This window comes from Lepus europaeus, chromosome 15, assembly GCF_033115175.1.
Source record: "Lepus europaeus isolate LE1 chromosome 15, mLepTim1.pri, whole genome shotgun sequence".
Taxonomy (NCBI): Eukaryota; Metazoa; Chordata; class Mammalia; order Lagomorpha; family Leporidae; genus Lepus; species Lepus europaeus.
The window spans coordinates 77468803-77484652 of record NC_084841.1 but is presented as its reverse complement, the minus strand read 5'-3'; the positions used below and the strand labels follow the sequence as shown (position 1 = coordinate 77484652).

The 15850-nt window shown below is 44.1% G+C and overlaps 1 protein-coding gene across 1 annotated transcript in view; it reads right to left on the bottom strand.

Moving 5' to 3' along the window:
* The window catches only part of ELL2 (elongation factor for RNA polymerase II 2), a 70446-nt gene that overhangs the window by 13687 nt on the left and 40909 nt on the right, over positions 1 to 15850 (bottom strand). The window contains exons 3-5 of the mRNA XM_062212380.1: positions 13270 to 13391; positions 8633 to 8796; positions 1844 to 2103 (exon numbers count right to left, since the gene is read on the bottom strand). Coding sequence (XP_062068364.1) covers positions 1844 to 2103; positions 8633 to 8796; positions 13270 to 13391 — 546 coding nt within the window. The remainder of the gene's footprint in view (positions 1 to 1843; positions 2104 to 8632; positions 8797 to 13269; positions 13392 to 15850) is intronic.

Below are 15850 nucleotides of genomic sequence, written 5' to 3'. Positions count from 1 at the left end.
CCAGATTGGAATAAACGCCAGTCAAGCACATCTGGAGAAGTAAATCTCATAGCTAGCTAGATGTCTCTCTCCCGAATGGCGACTGCATCTGTCATATTTCTAGTCAAACAGGCCCACATAGGAAAAGTAGGAGTGATACTTTTTAAGATCAACTTTTCTAGTCAAAGGAAACCAAACAGTTTATACTGTCAACATCATCATTTACTTCAGACCACTAACTCCATTACTTTTGAGTCATGATAAAAGTCCTTCATCGCTTCTAGTAAGAAGCCAAACAGAGCCCAAGTGGTGAGTTAAACTTTTCCTTTTAGTCAGACAGAACTGGTCTTCACATGAACACTACCAGTTCTGAGAAGCTTGTTTGCCCTTTTCTTCCTGATAACCAACCTTGTGCCTTATGTCTGCCAATTCTAAAGAATTACTTCTTCAGAGTCCCCGAAATTCCAGAAAACCAAAAAATGGAAACATACACTGAAGGAACCCCCAAATTATTGTTATTTGTTGGCAAGTATAGTCCCAGGTATAATCTGTCCTTATCCCTTAACTACAATTCCTGGAGTACCCAGGCCTGGAATCTATCAACCACACAAATACATGGGTTTGCAAGCCAGGCCAGAAGTATTTTTAAGGCTAAGAGAAAGGTATTCCTGCCTGTTGCTTCCTCCTGGAATGCCCATTTTTATAACTTTTTTTGGTGTCTTTTTAAGGTACTACTCAAATACCTCAAATATGATAGTTTACGCTTCTCTCGTCTCACAATTCAGCTGACTACGAATCTAATGTTAATATTGCTTTAAAGTAGAATACAATAGACTTATTTTAAATTCAGATTCACAAATAAATTAACAGAGGAGGGTATGACCACATTTCTTTAAGTGGGAAAAATGCAGCATCCTCTGATCGCCACAGCCCCCAGCGCGTCACCTCGCCCGCTTCCACGACAGTCCCATCGCTCGGCTTCTGTGATGGGACAGTCTCCTGTTTTCTCCTCTCCCTCAGAACCTCTCTTTCTCAGGTTGCCGTTGTTCCTTCCTCCATATGCTGCGGAGTTCACAGCCTGTCTTCTGGCCTCTTCCCTTCAATGCCTCATCTCCTTCCAGGATGATTGCATTCATTCAGCTTTAAGGCTTTCAATACTCAATGTTTATGCTGCCAATTTTAAAATTTTTTAACTCCAGCTTCTACTGTCCTCTGAAGACCAGACATTTGCATGGAATTATGAAGTCAGTATGGAAAATATAGGGAACTAGTTTTACAAACCGTTGACATTAATGAAATAATGATCTACTTTTATACATAAGCTTGTGGTTATCAAGTAACTGATCACAGCTAATTCTTTACACATTCATGTCCTTGGGTGCAGACTGGTCTTGCCACACCAGTGGTATAAAAGGAAGGGTAATCAGGACAGTGAGGCAGAGTAGGACACATTCTAAATTATGTAGTAGGCAAAGCCATTTTGGCTTGTACCAATCGAAGACCTATACAACACAACTTCACCTAAATATGCCAGTGAAAATCAAGGCAACAGTTTACATGATGCAAGACTAAAAACAGACAACAAACCCCTACCTATTTTCTAACAGAATTTTCAGGGTAAAATTTGCTTGACCCAAATGAAGAAAATGCTCATATTTCAGTGAAGTTTTTTTTTTTTTTTAATCAAATGCTTAAAGTAAGAAGATTTAATTCAATACTCAGGAGTTGTATTTCATAGGTTGTTGATCAAAAGTGACCCTGACATTTCTCTCTTGCACTAATGAAGATGATAATTCAACAAGAAGCCTCTGAGAGGAACTCTCGAGCACCAGGTGAGCAGAAGGACTGGCTCCACAGGCCTCACCTGCTGCAGGATCGCTCCCAGGGAGTTCTTGTCTTTCTGGTTGACGCCATCTTTCTGCAGTCGAGCAAGCAGCTCCGGTTTCTTGTAGGCCTTGAGTGCCAGCAGGTGAATCACCCTGTCCCTGTACGGTCGCTGAGAGACACTGCTGCTGCTGTGTGTCTTGCGAATCGTATTCGCAGGGTTCATGGGGGTTGACCTTTTTCTCTCAGGCACTGCATCTGCAACAGCTTGAGGTGCCTTCCGAATCTGCACTCTTTTCCCTAAAGGCCAGGGGAAACCACTTGGTTACACGTTTGCAAACTACAACCTAATGAACATCTCCCTTTCCACAACTCACCACTTACGTACCCCTTTATTTTTGAAGGGAATAAAGGCCACTTCATTTCAGTTTTTACTTTAAAGAGACATGCACAGAGAAAGCATTCTACGTAAGTGGCCAAAAAGATGAACTCAGAATTTTTTTGATGAATCATTTCTTGGAATCAATACATATAGATGTATTTTGCCCACACAGTAAATAATGAGTAACACAAAATCTAACAGACTGGGGACTTTTAGATTCCTGGTTATTTGATGTTAAGTGGAAACTAAGTAAGTTCCATGTATTTGTGCCATTCACAAAAGTTAACTCTGCATATCATAGAACATTTCTGAAAGCACAGTGAAATGTGACACATGCTAGTCCACACCTCACAAGAACACACGTGGCTGAGCTTGCACAAGACCTTACTTCCAGATTCTGAAGCCCGGGGAGTGCAGTTGGCGTCCACTAGGCATCCCTACCAAATTGCAGGAGTCAAAGGCAAGCGACAAAACAAAACAGAGCGCTCTCCTCTGTGGTGCTGAGACCCGGAGGACGAGGCAGAGGAACGGGAAATCGTACAGAGAGGCCTGTGCCAGGGCCAGGGCGACTCAGCTGGTTAGCCTTTTCCTGTCTGGCTTCACCATTAACACTTGGCAGGTGGCTACTTCCAGAGAAGGCATGGGCTGAGGGAGCAGGCCGCTACATACACATGTGAAGCTTTGTGGACACAGCATCACTGACTACTCCAGTCATCACAGAAAGCAGCACATAACTGGAACCCTCATTTGATGAAGTCTAAGCTAGAATCTCTCGTTCATTTAGTCCACTCTAAGCCTCAGCTGGACGCCCTCTGGTTCAAGAGGGGGAGAGCTGGTAATGGCGCACAGGTGGGGCAGCTCCCCCGGGAAGCAGACTATCAGCTAGAAACAGTGGGAGAGGAAAGGCACTTTCCCCAGCCGTGGTCTGTGGTGAAAACAGCTTCTGGGGCAGGAACTTACTGTTACTGCTCCCGCACTGCGCTCCCTGGGCCTGGCCAGAGGGATGATTTGTTCTGACATCACTCTACCTTGAGTCCGGGAAAAAGGATGAATGTTCCCAGGAAATCTCTCCTGGCTAGTCTGTTTCTTTCCTATCTGGATACAACCGACTGCACAAATCAAACTATTGCACAATAAAGGAACTCAACATTAAGGGAACACTGCCTAACTACTGAGTTAAGAGTTGGAGATAAGATTTAGATCTGGTTTCTGTATTTTTGTTGATTTAGAAATGGCTGGCTCAGTGACAGGTGGGAAAGGAAACTAATACTTATTGTTCACCAATCATGGCAGGAGGGGAACTGGACTAGGAGCTTCACACTCATGATCTCATTAGGTCTCACAGGGACTCTCAAAAGGTGGACACTATCCCCATTTCACAGGCAAGAAAAGCGAGGCTTTCAATGGGCTATGAGCACATGGTAAATTGTTCATTTAGGAAGTGGGAAGTTCTGTGATGAACACCCAGACTTTCCTGCATGTTTTGCTTTAAGCCTGTAAGTTGCAGAAGGGCAGGGCTGTGGTTGCTTTGTCTACCAGCAGGCCTGGAATCAGTATTTGATGACTAAGAGAATGACAACAAGCGACAAGAAGGCAGGGGAGCAGGAACCTACCCAGTTCCCATTTCCCATATGGCCAGGCTGCCAGAGGCTGGGGACATGCTGAAATTTCTAACATGAAATTTTAAACGCCAGCCTTTCAATTCATTATTTCTGTGATGCAATGGTGTTAACAAACTATCAACCCTTGAAATTGTAATAGGCATTTGTGGAAAAAATAGGGTCAAGGTCATAAAAGTTTAGGAAATGCTATAAATTCCACGCTCCTTCCCCCTTGCCAAGGCTCACCATAAGAGAAATCTGTTAACTCATATTTTCCAAAGCAAACTGACCATGGAGCCCTTGTCTCTTCCCCTTTCTTGTGTCAGGAGGGGATGGGAGAGAATGCTTCTCAGCCAAGTTCACGAACATTACAACTGTCATCTAGAATGAATTCAAGCCAGCAGGAAGGAAAAATATAAACAGAAAGTGACAGCGCTGCCACCATGTTCCAGGCTGCCAACCAACTCTGAGCCTCTGGTCCTGGGTCTCGGGGGGCTCCACAGTCTTCTGGGATTCCCCTCATCTTCTCAGATACAGGTGTGGCACAAATACGGGGCTAACTTTGCTCTTAAAAGGACTTTGAGTATGATGATGGACAGGAAGCCAGTCTGGTCAGGGGGAGGACAGAGCTGGCACCTTCCCTGGGGTGCTTATACAAGGCGGTCACCTCTCCTCAAGTTCCCTCACTCAGCACACTCCTTTCACTGTTCTTTCAAACGTGTGGGAGAACCCAGACTCACTGGACCACTGAGTGATACCCAGAGATCACTTGCTCAGCAACCCCCGTTCCTTTTGTGCCTATCCAACCAGGAAGGGGTCCTCCAGTTCAAAGAAAGACAGGCTATGGGTGTAAAAAAAATTGGTGATACAAGTACTTATAGAACTGAGATGTTATAAAAACAAACAAAAAAGCAGGAAAATACTAGGTTCAAGGTGGGGAGAAAGGCTTCATTTTTATTTTTTATATTTGCCTCAGAAAAACCCTTTTAATAAAGCCTGTGGGAGAGCCTAATTCTCTTCCCAGACCCAACTGCTAATCAACTCCCTGGGCTCCGGATATAAACAGCAGCCATGGGTCGCAGGGCTAGGTAATCTGGGACTACATCCGAAGCACTGATTCATAACAAGGCATGCACTCCTAGCTTTTTCATTTAATCTGTGATGGCAAAAGTATTTACCCCTCAGTGAAATGGCCCTAGAAAACAATAAAGGAAGGGGGTGGGATAGAGAGAGAGAGAGAGAGAGAGAGAGAGAGAGAGAGAGAGGGAGGGAGGGAGGGAGAAGGAGAGGCTGCACCACTTTTTGCAGTTGCTTCTCTGTTCTGTGGATCCCGACCAGAAACATGACCCAAAGCTAGGAAAACATCAGCAGTGCTGTGCCGACGACGTGGCTCTGTCATGGTTACACACACAATCCACTGCAATGGAACCCATTTGGAATTTGTGATCGTTTTTTTCAAAAGTTTTACTACCAAAATATACACACCCAACTGTCACAAAGTATTTGAACTACAAAGCATTATAGATGTTATCCAGGTTACATATCCTGCCTCTAATATTTGTAAAAATTAAGATGATTAAATAATAATTTATCCAATTGCTCGAAAATATGCTAACTTGCCACAAATAAAAGGGGCAAAAATTGGAAAAATTGGAAACAGAAGCCCAAATGGTGGATTTCTTGGGTGATTTTCTATACCTGAATATTAGTACATGTATAGATTTATGTAAAAATTAACAGTGAGGAGAGGAGAGGAGGAAGAAGGGTTGGAACGTGGGTGGGAAGGCAGGCAGGATGGAAAGTATCACTATGTTCCTAAATCTGTATATAAGAAATACATGAAATTTGTATACCTTAAATAAAACTTAAAAAAAAATCAACTGATCACATGAGTGGGGAAAAAAATTAAACAAACTTACAAATCACAAAAATTCCAGAATCCCAGTAGGAGTCAGTGGGCAGGCTTAAGGTTCTCTTGGAAAGCAGTGGTGATTAGGGACTTTTTCCTTTTAACAAGAGGCAGGGTTCTAACAATGCAAGTATGCGCACCACTGACCAAACAGTGAGATTCAGGTTGGGGCCTCTCCTTCCTCCTCTCTTGGCAAACAGGCTTTGGTTTTTCCCAGCCCACAAGAGGGTGGCAGAAACTCATACTGTGACAAGGCCAGGTGACCACTAGCCCCAGGGGCACAGTCCTCCTTAAACTGGTCTTGTGCCTTGGTTCAGCCATCAAGGCCTGGCATCACGCCAGCCCCGGCATGTGGCCCCAGTGCTACTATCATTTGTCCTGCACCTGGGCTGAGAGTGTTGAAAGGAACCATGCTCTGCAGGTACCTCTAGTCTGGGGTGGGAGAGCTTCTGGTGTCATGATGCATGATTTAGACAACTATGAACTAAGGCAGGGCCTCCCACTGTTTTAAGAAAAGAACACAACTTGTTAACGAGGCCATACCTGCACCATTTTGCCATTGCCATGCAGACTGGAGAGTGGACCTTAACCTACTTCTCAGAGTGCTGGTGAGGTGCACAGGAGCAGCTTCAGGGGGACCGTGTGCAGCAGCCTCAGGAAGTGCTGGGTACTGTTAGCATTAAAGGGTGACAAATGATGTAGCCACCTAGAAGGATCGTGCAGTTCTGAGACACCCAAAAAAGCTGAAAGATTCCAACTGAACTGACCAAAAGGAGAGAAACACATGGAAAAGAACTGGTAATAGGGAAGGGCAAAGAAACCAATCAGAACAGGATGGAATAAAGGACGGCAACATTCCCAACAGACAGGAAAACCAGGCAGCGTCCCAGAGTTTCAGAACCGGTCAGCCTTTCTGCTAATAGTGTCCAGTTGTGAACTCTGAGGGGAGGAACTGGAGGCAGCCCAGAGGAGGACAATAAAAATAATTAAAGGCTTGGGATGGAGGCCATATTAAGAAAAGTTAAAAGAAGCTGGGGTTATTTGACCAGGAGAATAAAGGGCTAAGGAGGTTAATGACAAGATTCAAGATCAGAGAAGAGCACTGTGCTATGACAGTGAGTTGCCAGGACACTGAGGACACAGCACAGAGGAAAAGGCTCGACTAGGGCTCTGGGGAGGACAGACATATGCAGAGGGGGTGGCCAGCTCTTCGTGGAAGGGTAAAGATACAATGTGGTTCAGGTTTCAACTTTGATAACCTTAGATTTTTCTGTGGTCACTCCCCCAAATGCATATGAATTATCAATAATGTCTGTGAGAAACCCTGGAAGTCCTACAGTGCCCAGCCCAGTGAATAGCCTGTGGGACGCTGGGTGTTGAAAAGGCGTTGTGTAAGCTGAAAATGAACTACACCTGACCTACCAAAACAAACAAAAACACAGGACCAGAGCAGACACCAGAGCATCCCATGGGGGAGAAGTGCAGTAACTGTCGATGATTTTCAAGATTTGGAATGAAGCAAAGGGAGAGAATTTCAGCGGGTTTTACTAGGAGGAAAAATGTCACTTTGACAGTTTGAGTCTTCCATTCCTTTGTCAGGCACACCAGTTTGCCTCACTGTTTCTAAAATGGTGGTACTGTACAGAGTGAAACACTTGCAGAGAAACAGGCCTGGGAATTCATAGTTTGTCATTAAATTGAAGTGTGGCCGATCTTTGTGCATTTTAAAAATAACTCAAGGCTTAGCCTACTAGCACAGAAAGCTAATTAAGTTACTTACCAGGGTAGAGGAGAAAGAAGGGAGTTGCTAACTTCAATCAGCAGGAAAGGGAAGGTGAAAACCCCCATCTGGTAGCTGACTGGGCAGGGAACTGAGCCCCATGGGTATAGATACCTGGGGAAGCTGTGAATTGTTGTTAAACCAAACTAAATGTATCTAAGCTAAGCACCAGGTCCCAAGAGCACTGGCTATGTTCCAAAGAAATACTTATTAAACCACCGGTGAAGCTTCTCAAAGCTGAATGCATTGTGGCTGGATCAGCAATGGGAAAATACAGAGTAGAATTACACCAAACCTTGGAAAGATGTTGATTCAGTCTCATCAACAGACTGAGTTTTATGAACACAAGTTTCCAAATTAATATTCTTTCACCATTAACTTGAGTGACTTGTGTTAAGAAGCTGACCAACCAAGAAATCAAAAAGAGCTCATCTTCACTCTTACCATTCTATTACTGTTAACAGTCATTGTGAATTGACCCCTCAAGAGTTGTTAGGGTCACAGCTCATAGAAGACAGTCTCCTCTTGCTGATCTGGCTTTATTTCCCTTTAATCTGATGGATATTTGAGTGAGCTCATGATAAATATGATAGGGGTGGGGTAGGCTCTTAATTAATGGGTAGATGAGGATGAGGGCCATAATTGCAGCACCAAAGATCTAGTGCCCTAATGCACTGTTTCTTGGAGGCACATTTGAATACTTTTGCAATAAAAATTCCTTATTGTGCAAAGATTCTTTGAAACTATAAGACAATTTGCAATAATGAGGTTATCAACTCACACTCACTATAAAAATAGCCCCACAGAAGTACAAAACAAGAACCAAACTGTCCATCACTGAAATCCCATCACCCAGTGACAGGGAAAACACAAATGCCACAGTTACAACCACACGAGTGACACGACTAGATCCCAATGCTGTAAATAACAACAGTCAACATCGGTTTTAGGGCTCAGCAAAGTTATAAAACTTTCCAATTTCTTCTTTAGTTTCCCAGTAATTTGAAGAGAAAAATGACCTTTTTTTGTGGTGCAAAAGGCCCTGAAAACTAATTTCTCTGTTTTCATTGAGTTACTGTTACCAGTATTTACCTACAGTGATCTTGAATTACTCCAATCAATCAGCGAGAGGGAGAAAGAGAACTATATATACAAACCTACATACGGTCCACCGGGTTTGATAACTTTTGTGCTTCGGTTGCGGGATTCCTCCTCGGCCTGGGTCATTCTTTCTCGTGTCATCTGATACGAGTCGTTTGTTGCACACACTGTAATTTTATCCTGTATAAACCCCAGGCAATTGAGCTGGGAGGCTCCAGAGCTGTCAAGGAAGACAGTGGCTTAGTTAGAGATGCCTGTCACTCTGCACAATAAAGGCAAGCGAGAACTAAAATCCGCAGCCCAGAGAAGTTTGTAATCCTAAAATAACCAATATTCATTTTTAAATGTAAAGATTATCTAAGGTGTTCAAATTTCTTTTCTTCCTTTCACATCTCCCCCGCCCCCCAAATTCTAAATCGACTGGGTAAAATGACTTCTCGGAGACCAAATGCATAAAATTTGGAGCAAAAATTGTATTTGGAGTGAAGACCAGAGCCCCAGTGGGCCTTGTACTTCTACCTCCACTTAGCAGTCAATTATTTTAAAGAATCACCTACCACTGGTAGGAGGAATGTGTGAAAACTTAATTTCAGTGAAACCAGCATATGCATGCATTAGAACTGCACTCATCAGTAGGGATAGGGAACGGACTGGGAGGAAGGGGAATGCGTGAGTGATGCCGAGAAGCTGGTCGGAGTGGAGCATCACAGGAAGGGAGTGATGGCTGAACCAGAGTAGGCCAGTGAGAATGCAGGGGCTGGTACACTCCAGAGATGGTCAGCAGGCACACTGACAGAATTTCATCAGTGCTTTGCCGCCCAGGGAGAGAGGGCAAGAGGATAAAGATGTGGCCTGGCTATAGGTATACAGAGGTGCCATTTTCTGAGACAGTGAACCCAAAGAAGGGCAGGTTAGGGACAGGGTTGGGAGGGAGAAAATGAGATGTTGGAGTGGGGAGTTTGAAGGAAGGAAGAAAGAAGGGGTCTCAGAGGAGCAACCTGGAGCACATTCATATTTCAGTCGCATGAGACTTGAAAACCCCAAAGTGGTAGGACAACCAGAACAGCCCTGTGTCGCGGAAGTCCTTGGAACAGAATGTTTCAATCAGCACACAGTGGTCAACACTGGGAAACGCTGGGAACAATTTCAGAAACAGTAAGTATCTGTGGGATTTGGAGGCAAGGAGGTCACAGCCCCCTTGGGGAAACAGCTTTAACGGGATGCTAGCGGTTGAAGTCAGACTTTGGGTCAAGAACTTCATTGTTTTTGTTTTTGTTTTAACCAGACAGACTTGAGCATGTTGGAATGCTGAAAAACCAGTGAAAAAGGGAAGGGACGGAGGAGGAAGCCTCAGGGGACGAAAGATGGAGTGACAAGAGTGGGAGGAAATGACTGTAGAGCGGGAAGGTCTGGTGGCAAGAAGTTTGTTTTTAAACATCTCGCTCAGAGGGAGCATTCGGCCTAGTGGTTATGACACCAGTTAAGATGTCTCTATTCCATACTGGGATGTCTGGGTTCAGCTCCTGGCTCTGGCCCTTGACTCCAGCTTTCTGTCAGTGCAGATACTGGGAGGCAGCACTGAAGGCTCAAGTAACTGAGTCCCTGCCAATGACGGGGAGCCTGAATTGACTTCCTGACTCTTGGCTTTAGCTGCGGGTATTTAGGGGGTGAATCCACTGATGGCAGTGCTCTCTGGCTCTCACAAATAAATTGAAAACCAATTTTAAAAAAATCTCTCCCTGTTATTTACACTGTAATTTAAGAGCCAGAATAAGCTGAACCTACTGCCAGTCATGATGAAGTTGTTGCTTACGTTTTTTGAGGTAAGGAAACAGATCTTTTTTAAATTTTTTATTTTATTTTTTGACAGGCAGAGTGGACAGTGAGAAAGAGAGAGACAGAGAAAAAGGTCTTCCTTTTGCTGTTGGTTCACCCTCCAATGGCCGCCGCGGCCGGCACGCTGTGGCCAGCTCATTGCACTGATCTGAAGCCTGGAGCCAGGTGCTTCTCCTGGTCTCCCATGCGGGTGCAGGGTCCAAGGACTTGGGCCATCCTCCACTGCACTCCTGGGCCACAGCAGAAAGCTGGCCTGGAAGAGGGGCAACCGGGACAGAATCCAGCGCCCCGACCGGGACTAGAACCCGGTGTGCTGGCGCTGCAGGCGGAGGATTAACCTATTGAGCCGCGGCGCCGGCGGAAACAGATCTTTTAGGTGACAACAAAATAGAGCCACATGTGACAGGCAAGAAGATGCTTTCTAGAATTCTTCATTCTCAGCTGAGCTACTGTGAAAGTGTAAACACGTGGGCATATGTGTATAAATGTTTCCACAGTTCTTCTCTAGCCTTGCTCACTGTTTCCCACGGTTGAGTTGCCATCACGGTACCCTGTATGCCTAAACTGTGCAGTTTTCACTAAGCCTGGGAAGGGGGTAGATTTAAGGAATTTTTGACAGATAATTTTGACTATGAGATTTCCACCATGTTATATAGGAAAAGTGAGGGTCAAGGAGGCTTAAAAAGCCAGATAAGAAAGGAAACAAGCTAATCAATATTTGTTGGCTATCTAACATTTACCGGGCATGTATTTTGAGCTTAACCAGTGCAGTGAGAACAGAAACAGGTGTAAGAAAGCCCCTTCTGTATAAGAGTACACACTACTAGGGAAGAGCCAAGATCCTTGGGAAAAGTAAAAATTAAATGGAACTGGGGCCAACGTTGTGGTGTAGCACAGGTTAAGCTTCCACCTGTGAAGCCAGCATCCCATATGCGTGTCCAGTTTGAGACCTGGCTATCCCACTCCTGATCCAGCTCCTTGCTGGTTTTCAGGGAAAAGCAGCGGAGGATGGCTCAAGTGTTTGGGCCCCTGCACCCACATAGGAGACCTGGAAGAAGCTCCAGGCTCCTAGCTTTGGCCTGGCCCAGTCACGCTGTTGCAGCCATTTGGGGAGTGAAACAGTGGATGGAAAATCTCTTCCTTCTCTCTCTGTAACTGTGCCTTTCAAATAAATAAAAAACAAATATTTTATTTAAAAAAATTAAATTTGGTTGCCAAATTGAGAACTGAAAGTTTAAGTACTTTTGTTTTCATGGTGGCAAATTTCAATTTATGCTTATATCACCTCATTTTAAAAAGCACCTTAGATCATTCTGAAGGGATACTAAAACATTTGCCCTGATTTTCTCAAAATAACTGTTTCTGTTCTCTTACAGCACTGTGTGTACTTTTCAAATCAAGGAAGGTAGGAATAAACATGCAGGGTATTTATGATGGAAGGGTGAAACCTGACTTTTTTCTGATGGTATCACTAGTTTTGCATAAGGGAGTAAATCCTTTAATAAAATTCCTACATGAGCGTAGTTCAATTTGACTTCAAAATATCCTCACTTTAACTAAAGACAATTATCACAGGTGATGGCACCACGATTAGAAATTAATGTGCTCTGTGGCGGTAATGAGCACTGGACTGGAGTTCGGAGTAAGTTAGTCTCATTTAGCCCAGCCACTCACCAGCCAGCTTGGTAACTGGGGATAGTCACCTGGGAAATGAAGGGATTGATCTATGCAGTTAGCAAGGATCTTCCACGTGGCGACTCCATAGTCTTCTCCCAGTGCTATCCAACAGAACTTTCCACAAAGGTGGAGATACCCTGTATTTGTGTTGCCCACTATGACAGCCACATGAGGCTACAAAGATCATAAAAAGTGGGTCATGTGAATGAACAATGAGATTTTAAATATTATTTGATGTAAACAGTCACACCTGACTATGGCTACTGTAGTGGATGACACAGCAGAGTCTACGTAAACTGCAATATATGCAATTTAACAAAAATGTCATCACCTTAAATGGGAGGAGAAACTTAGAACTCTCTCAATTGTGTATCATCTTTTCTATCTCTGCCTCCTGTGCCTGCTTGAAACACAGCTTCCTCTCTTTCAAACACATACATCAGGCCCTTACAGTTTTAAGTGCTACACAGATGAGAGATGCATTGGCCCAGGGTAGTATGGGCCAATGTCAAAGCCTTACTCACTGATGACAGGAGTGAGCCCCCAACCTCTTTTGTCTCATTCTAGGGAAAGAGCAAACCCCCCCACTCAAGGGCTCATTCTTTAATCAGAAACAACCAATGCAAAGAACCAGCAACAGGGGCTTATTGTCTACAGAGGAGCTAAGTGCATAAGGGTTCCATGGTATCCTGGGTTGGGTGTGTGTTCTTTGCCCCCCACCCCTTTAATCAGGGGAGATGACTGCTCTACAAGGGTTAATTTTCCGGTTTCTAAGACACTATGGAATAGACTTTTAAAAATCTACCTTAAAACAAGGCTTGAGCAAGGAAGCAGGAAGAGGACATGCAAGATGTTTTCTCTCTTTTTACCCTTTAGTGTGACTCCTGACTATGTCAATAAATAAAAGCTTTTACAAAATTTAAAAAATAGTCTTTAATAAAAAAGCCCCAAACTTCCCATAACATATTTTGTCTGTACCATAGTGACCCCTCAAGGGTGTGAATCTAAAAATTTTGTGATTGCATTCCAGTGACAACGTTTCTAGTACACGCTGGGCTCTTAATACCTTCTGAACAAGTACACAAGCTCTGCAAGTGAATTCAGTTATTATTTATGGAATGACTGCATGTATTTTATTGTTTAATGTTTTTAAAGCCTGCACATCTTACAAAGCACTTACCTGGAGAAGGTTTGCTGAATGCAGTCAAAGCTTCCTTGAGGGTTGTCCTTGCCCACGTTTGACAAATAGAAATTAAAGTTATGCACTTCGTTGAGGGGATCATTTTTGGGGATTTTGACAAGCTAAAAGAGGAAAAGAAACACCTCGGATTATAAATTTGCATGGAGGATCTTATGACTGATCCACTAATTATTTGAGTGACAATCATTTAATAACCAAGCCTTCTTGATGAACACTTTTACAGCATTTAAATGACCAAATGATTCAAGGAGTCTGACAAGCATGTCTATAACTCATCGCATCCTTATTTCCATTATCTACCCTTAACTGTCAGTAATCGCTTCTGCCCCATAATTAGTTTATAAGAGGAACTCTCTTCATTTCAAATCAGCAAATGATTACAGTTCCTACGGAAGAGTATTAATAAATTTGTTAAAAAGCTCTTCCTCCTCTGAGCTCCCCAAGTTTTCCTTAGGCTGAAAGAACCCCTGCCGAGTTGTGTTTCTGAAGAGTCACTAGCAGCACAAGGTTAATGCCATAATTACATTCGCAGGCAAGATGCAGCCAGGCGTTTGGCTCTGCCCTATGATTCCCTTGTTCATCCTCATGTTTATACAACAAGGTCAGCAGCCTACAGAGAGTCTGCAGCCACTCCCAGGCTGGCCCCAGGCACCCTGTGGAGCAGGCAGTGGTGGTTTCTGCATTCTTACTCAAGGTCTCATCCCCCTACCGGATGGGCAGCCCCAAGAGCAGGGGACAGGGTTGCTCTAGATGACGAAGGCCCTGAGCATCAGGCTTATGGTAGGAGCTCAATAAACATGTGTGAACAAATCTCTCTTTCACCGGTTCTCCTCCCAGCACCTCATACCTTTCCTCCTGTGGGTCTGCTGGGGACACTGTGTTGTTAGGTGATGATTTACCAAAGGATCTGTGGGTAAGATAAAACATGACACCCCACCCACCAGCCCCCAAACAAGTCTGAATAATGTGTATGGGGGGGTACTTTATGATGAACATTTTTCTCCCCCAAATCTGTTCTCTGCATTATTAGATTAAGACCCTGAGCTGAGTGGCCATCAAGTGTGTGTGTGAATATGCTTGTGAGCACAAATGTGTGTGACCCCTGCCCTTGCTCTGCCCTGCTGGACACTCTGACCCAAACACCTGGACCTATACATAGGAAAGACTCGGAGCTGCCATTCCCAACCCCTCAACCCTCTCATCCCCGGGGGGGGGGGGGGGGGGGAAGGAAAGCAAACAGGGAGACAATTTGTAGAGCTTGGCACACAGTAGACATGTAATAAACACTTGCTGAAGGAATGACTGCACAGGAGAAGAAGGCAGAGGAAAAAGCTCTTGACAAGAGATTAGGAGACTTGGAGCTGGAAAGCTCAGCTATCACCAAATATGTTGAGTGTCAGGTAAGAAAGACTCAAGAGAGCTGCTATCATCCATGAATTTAAAATATGATTGACTCTTTAACCAAACAATTAATTTGAGGTGGACAAAGAGACACAGATAGAGGGAGACACACACATACACAGAGACAGAAAACACTCACTCCCAAAAATATGCACTCTCATCTACTGGTTTGTTCCCCAAATGCCAACAATGGCAGAGGCTGGCCTGAAGCTGAAGCCAGCAGTTGGGAGCTCATTCCAGGTCTCCTACATGAGAGGCAGGGACCCAATAAAGTTTGCCATCACTATTGCCTCCCAGAGTCTGCATTAGCAGGAAGCTAGAGTAAGGAGCTGGAGCCAAATGGGGAATCCAGACGCTCTGATGTGGGGGGTGTCATCCCATGACTCCCTATGTTAAATGAGATCCAATTCGCAGAGGAACAAGTTTCTACATTTATTATCTACTCTATAAATAACCTTTTTGGAGGACCTAACGTTAGTCTTTAATTCCCCAAATTTCCCTCAATTCTAAAATGCTATCACTTTGTGAAAAGCTCTTAATTTACTGTCTGTAGGTACTCATCAGATTGCCTTAGTGGGTGTGTGAACTCAGCACCTCCTTGACACACACACACACACACACACACTGGTGATTTCTTACAGCAGTGGGGGAAGGCAAGAGCCACAGGAATGCTTGTGTCGGACACAAATGATCACGAAGTCCACCTGCATGCCTGTGTAACAGCACACACTGAGGTCTGTTTTTGTGTTTTTGGGACTAGCAGTGTCTACTGATAGAGAAAGGAAGTGCACCCTAGCCTTAAGCCTCCCTAAGGCCTATAGTAGGCGGCAGATACGTAGGGAAGGGGATGGATACCTGATTGAAATCCTCTTCCCAGCTATGTCTTACTTAATTTTCCTCTACCTTCATTTGACCCTACACCCCCATCTGTAGAACCCAGCTAGGGTGATTCTTACAGTAATTGGGGTCTCATCTCCATGTCAGGCTAGGCCCAAGTTTTCTTACTGTGCAATTCAGGTTTGGGACTACAATAGGAGTTCACTCATCATGGTAGGGAAAATTGTTCCACTAGGGAGATTCTAGATAGTGTTTTCAAAAAGAAGACATTTCAAAAAAAAAAAAAAGGTCTTTTTCTATTTTCCAAGAAATAGAAATGCAA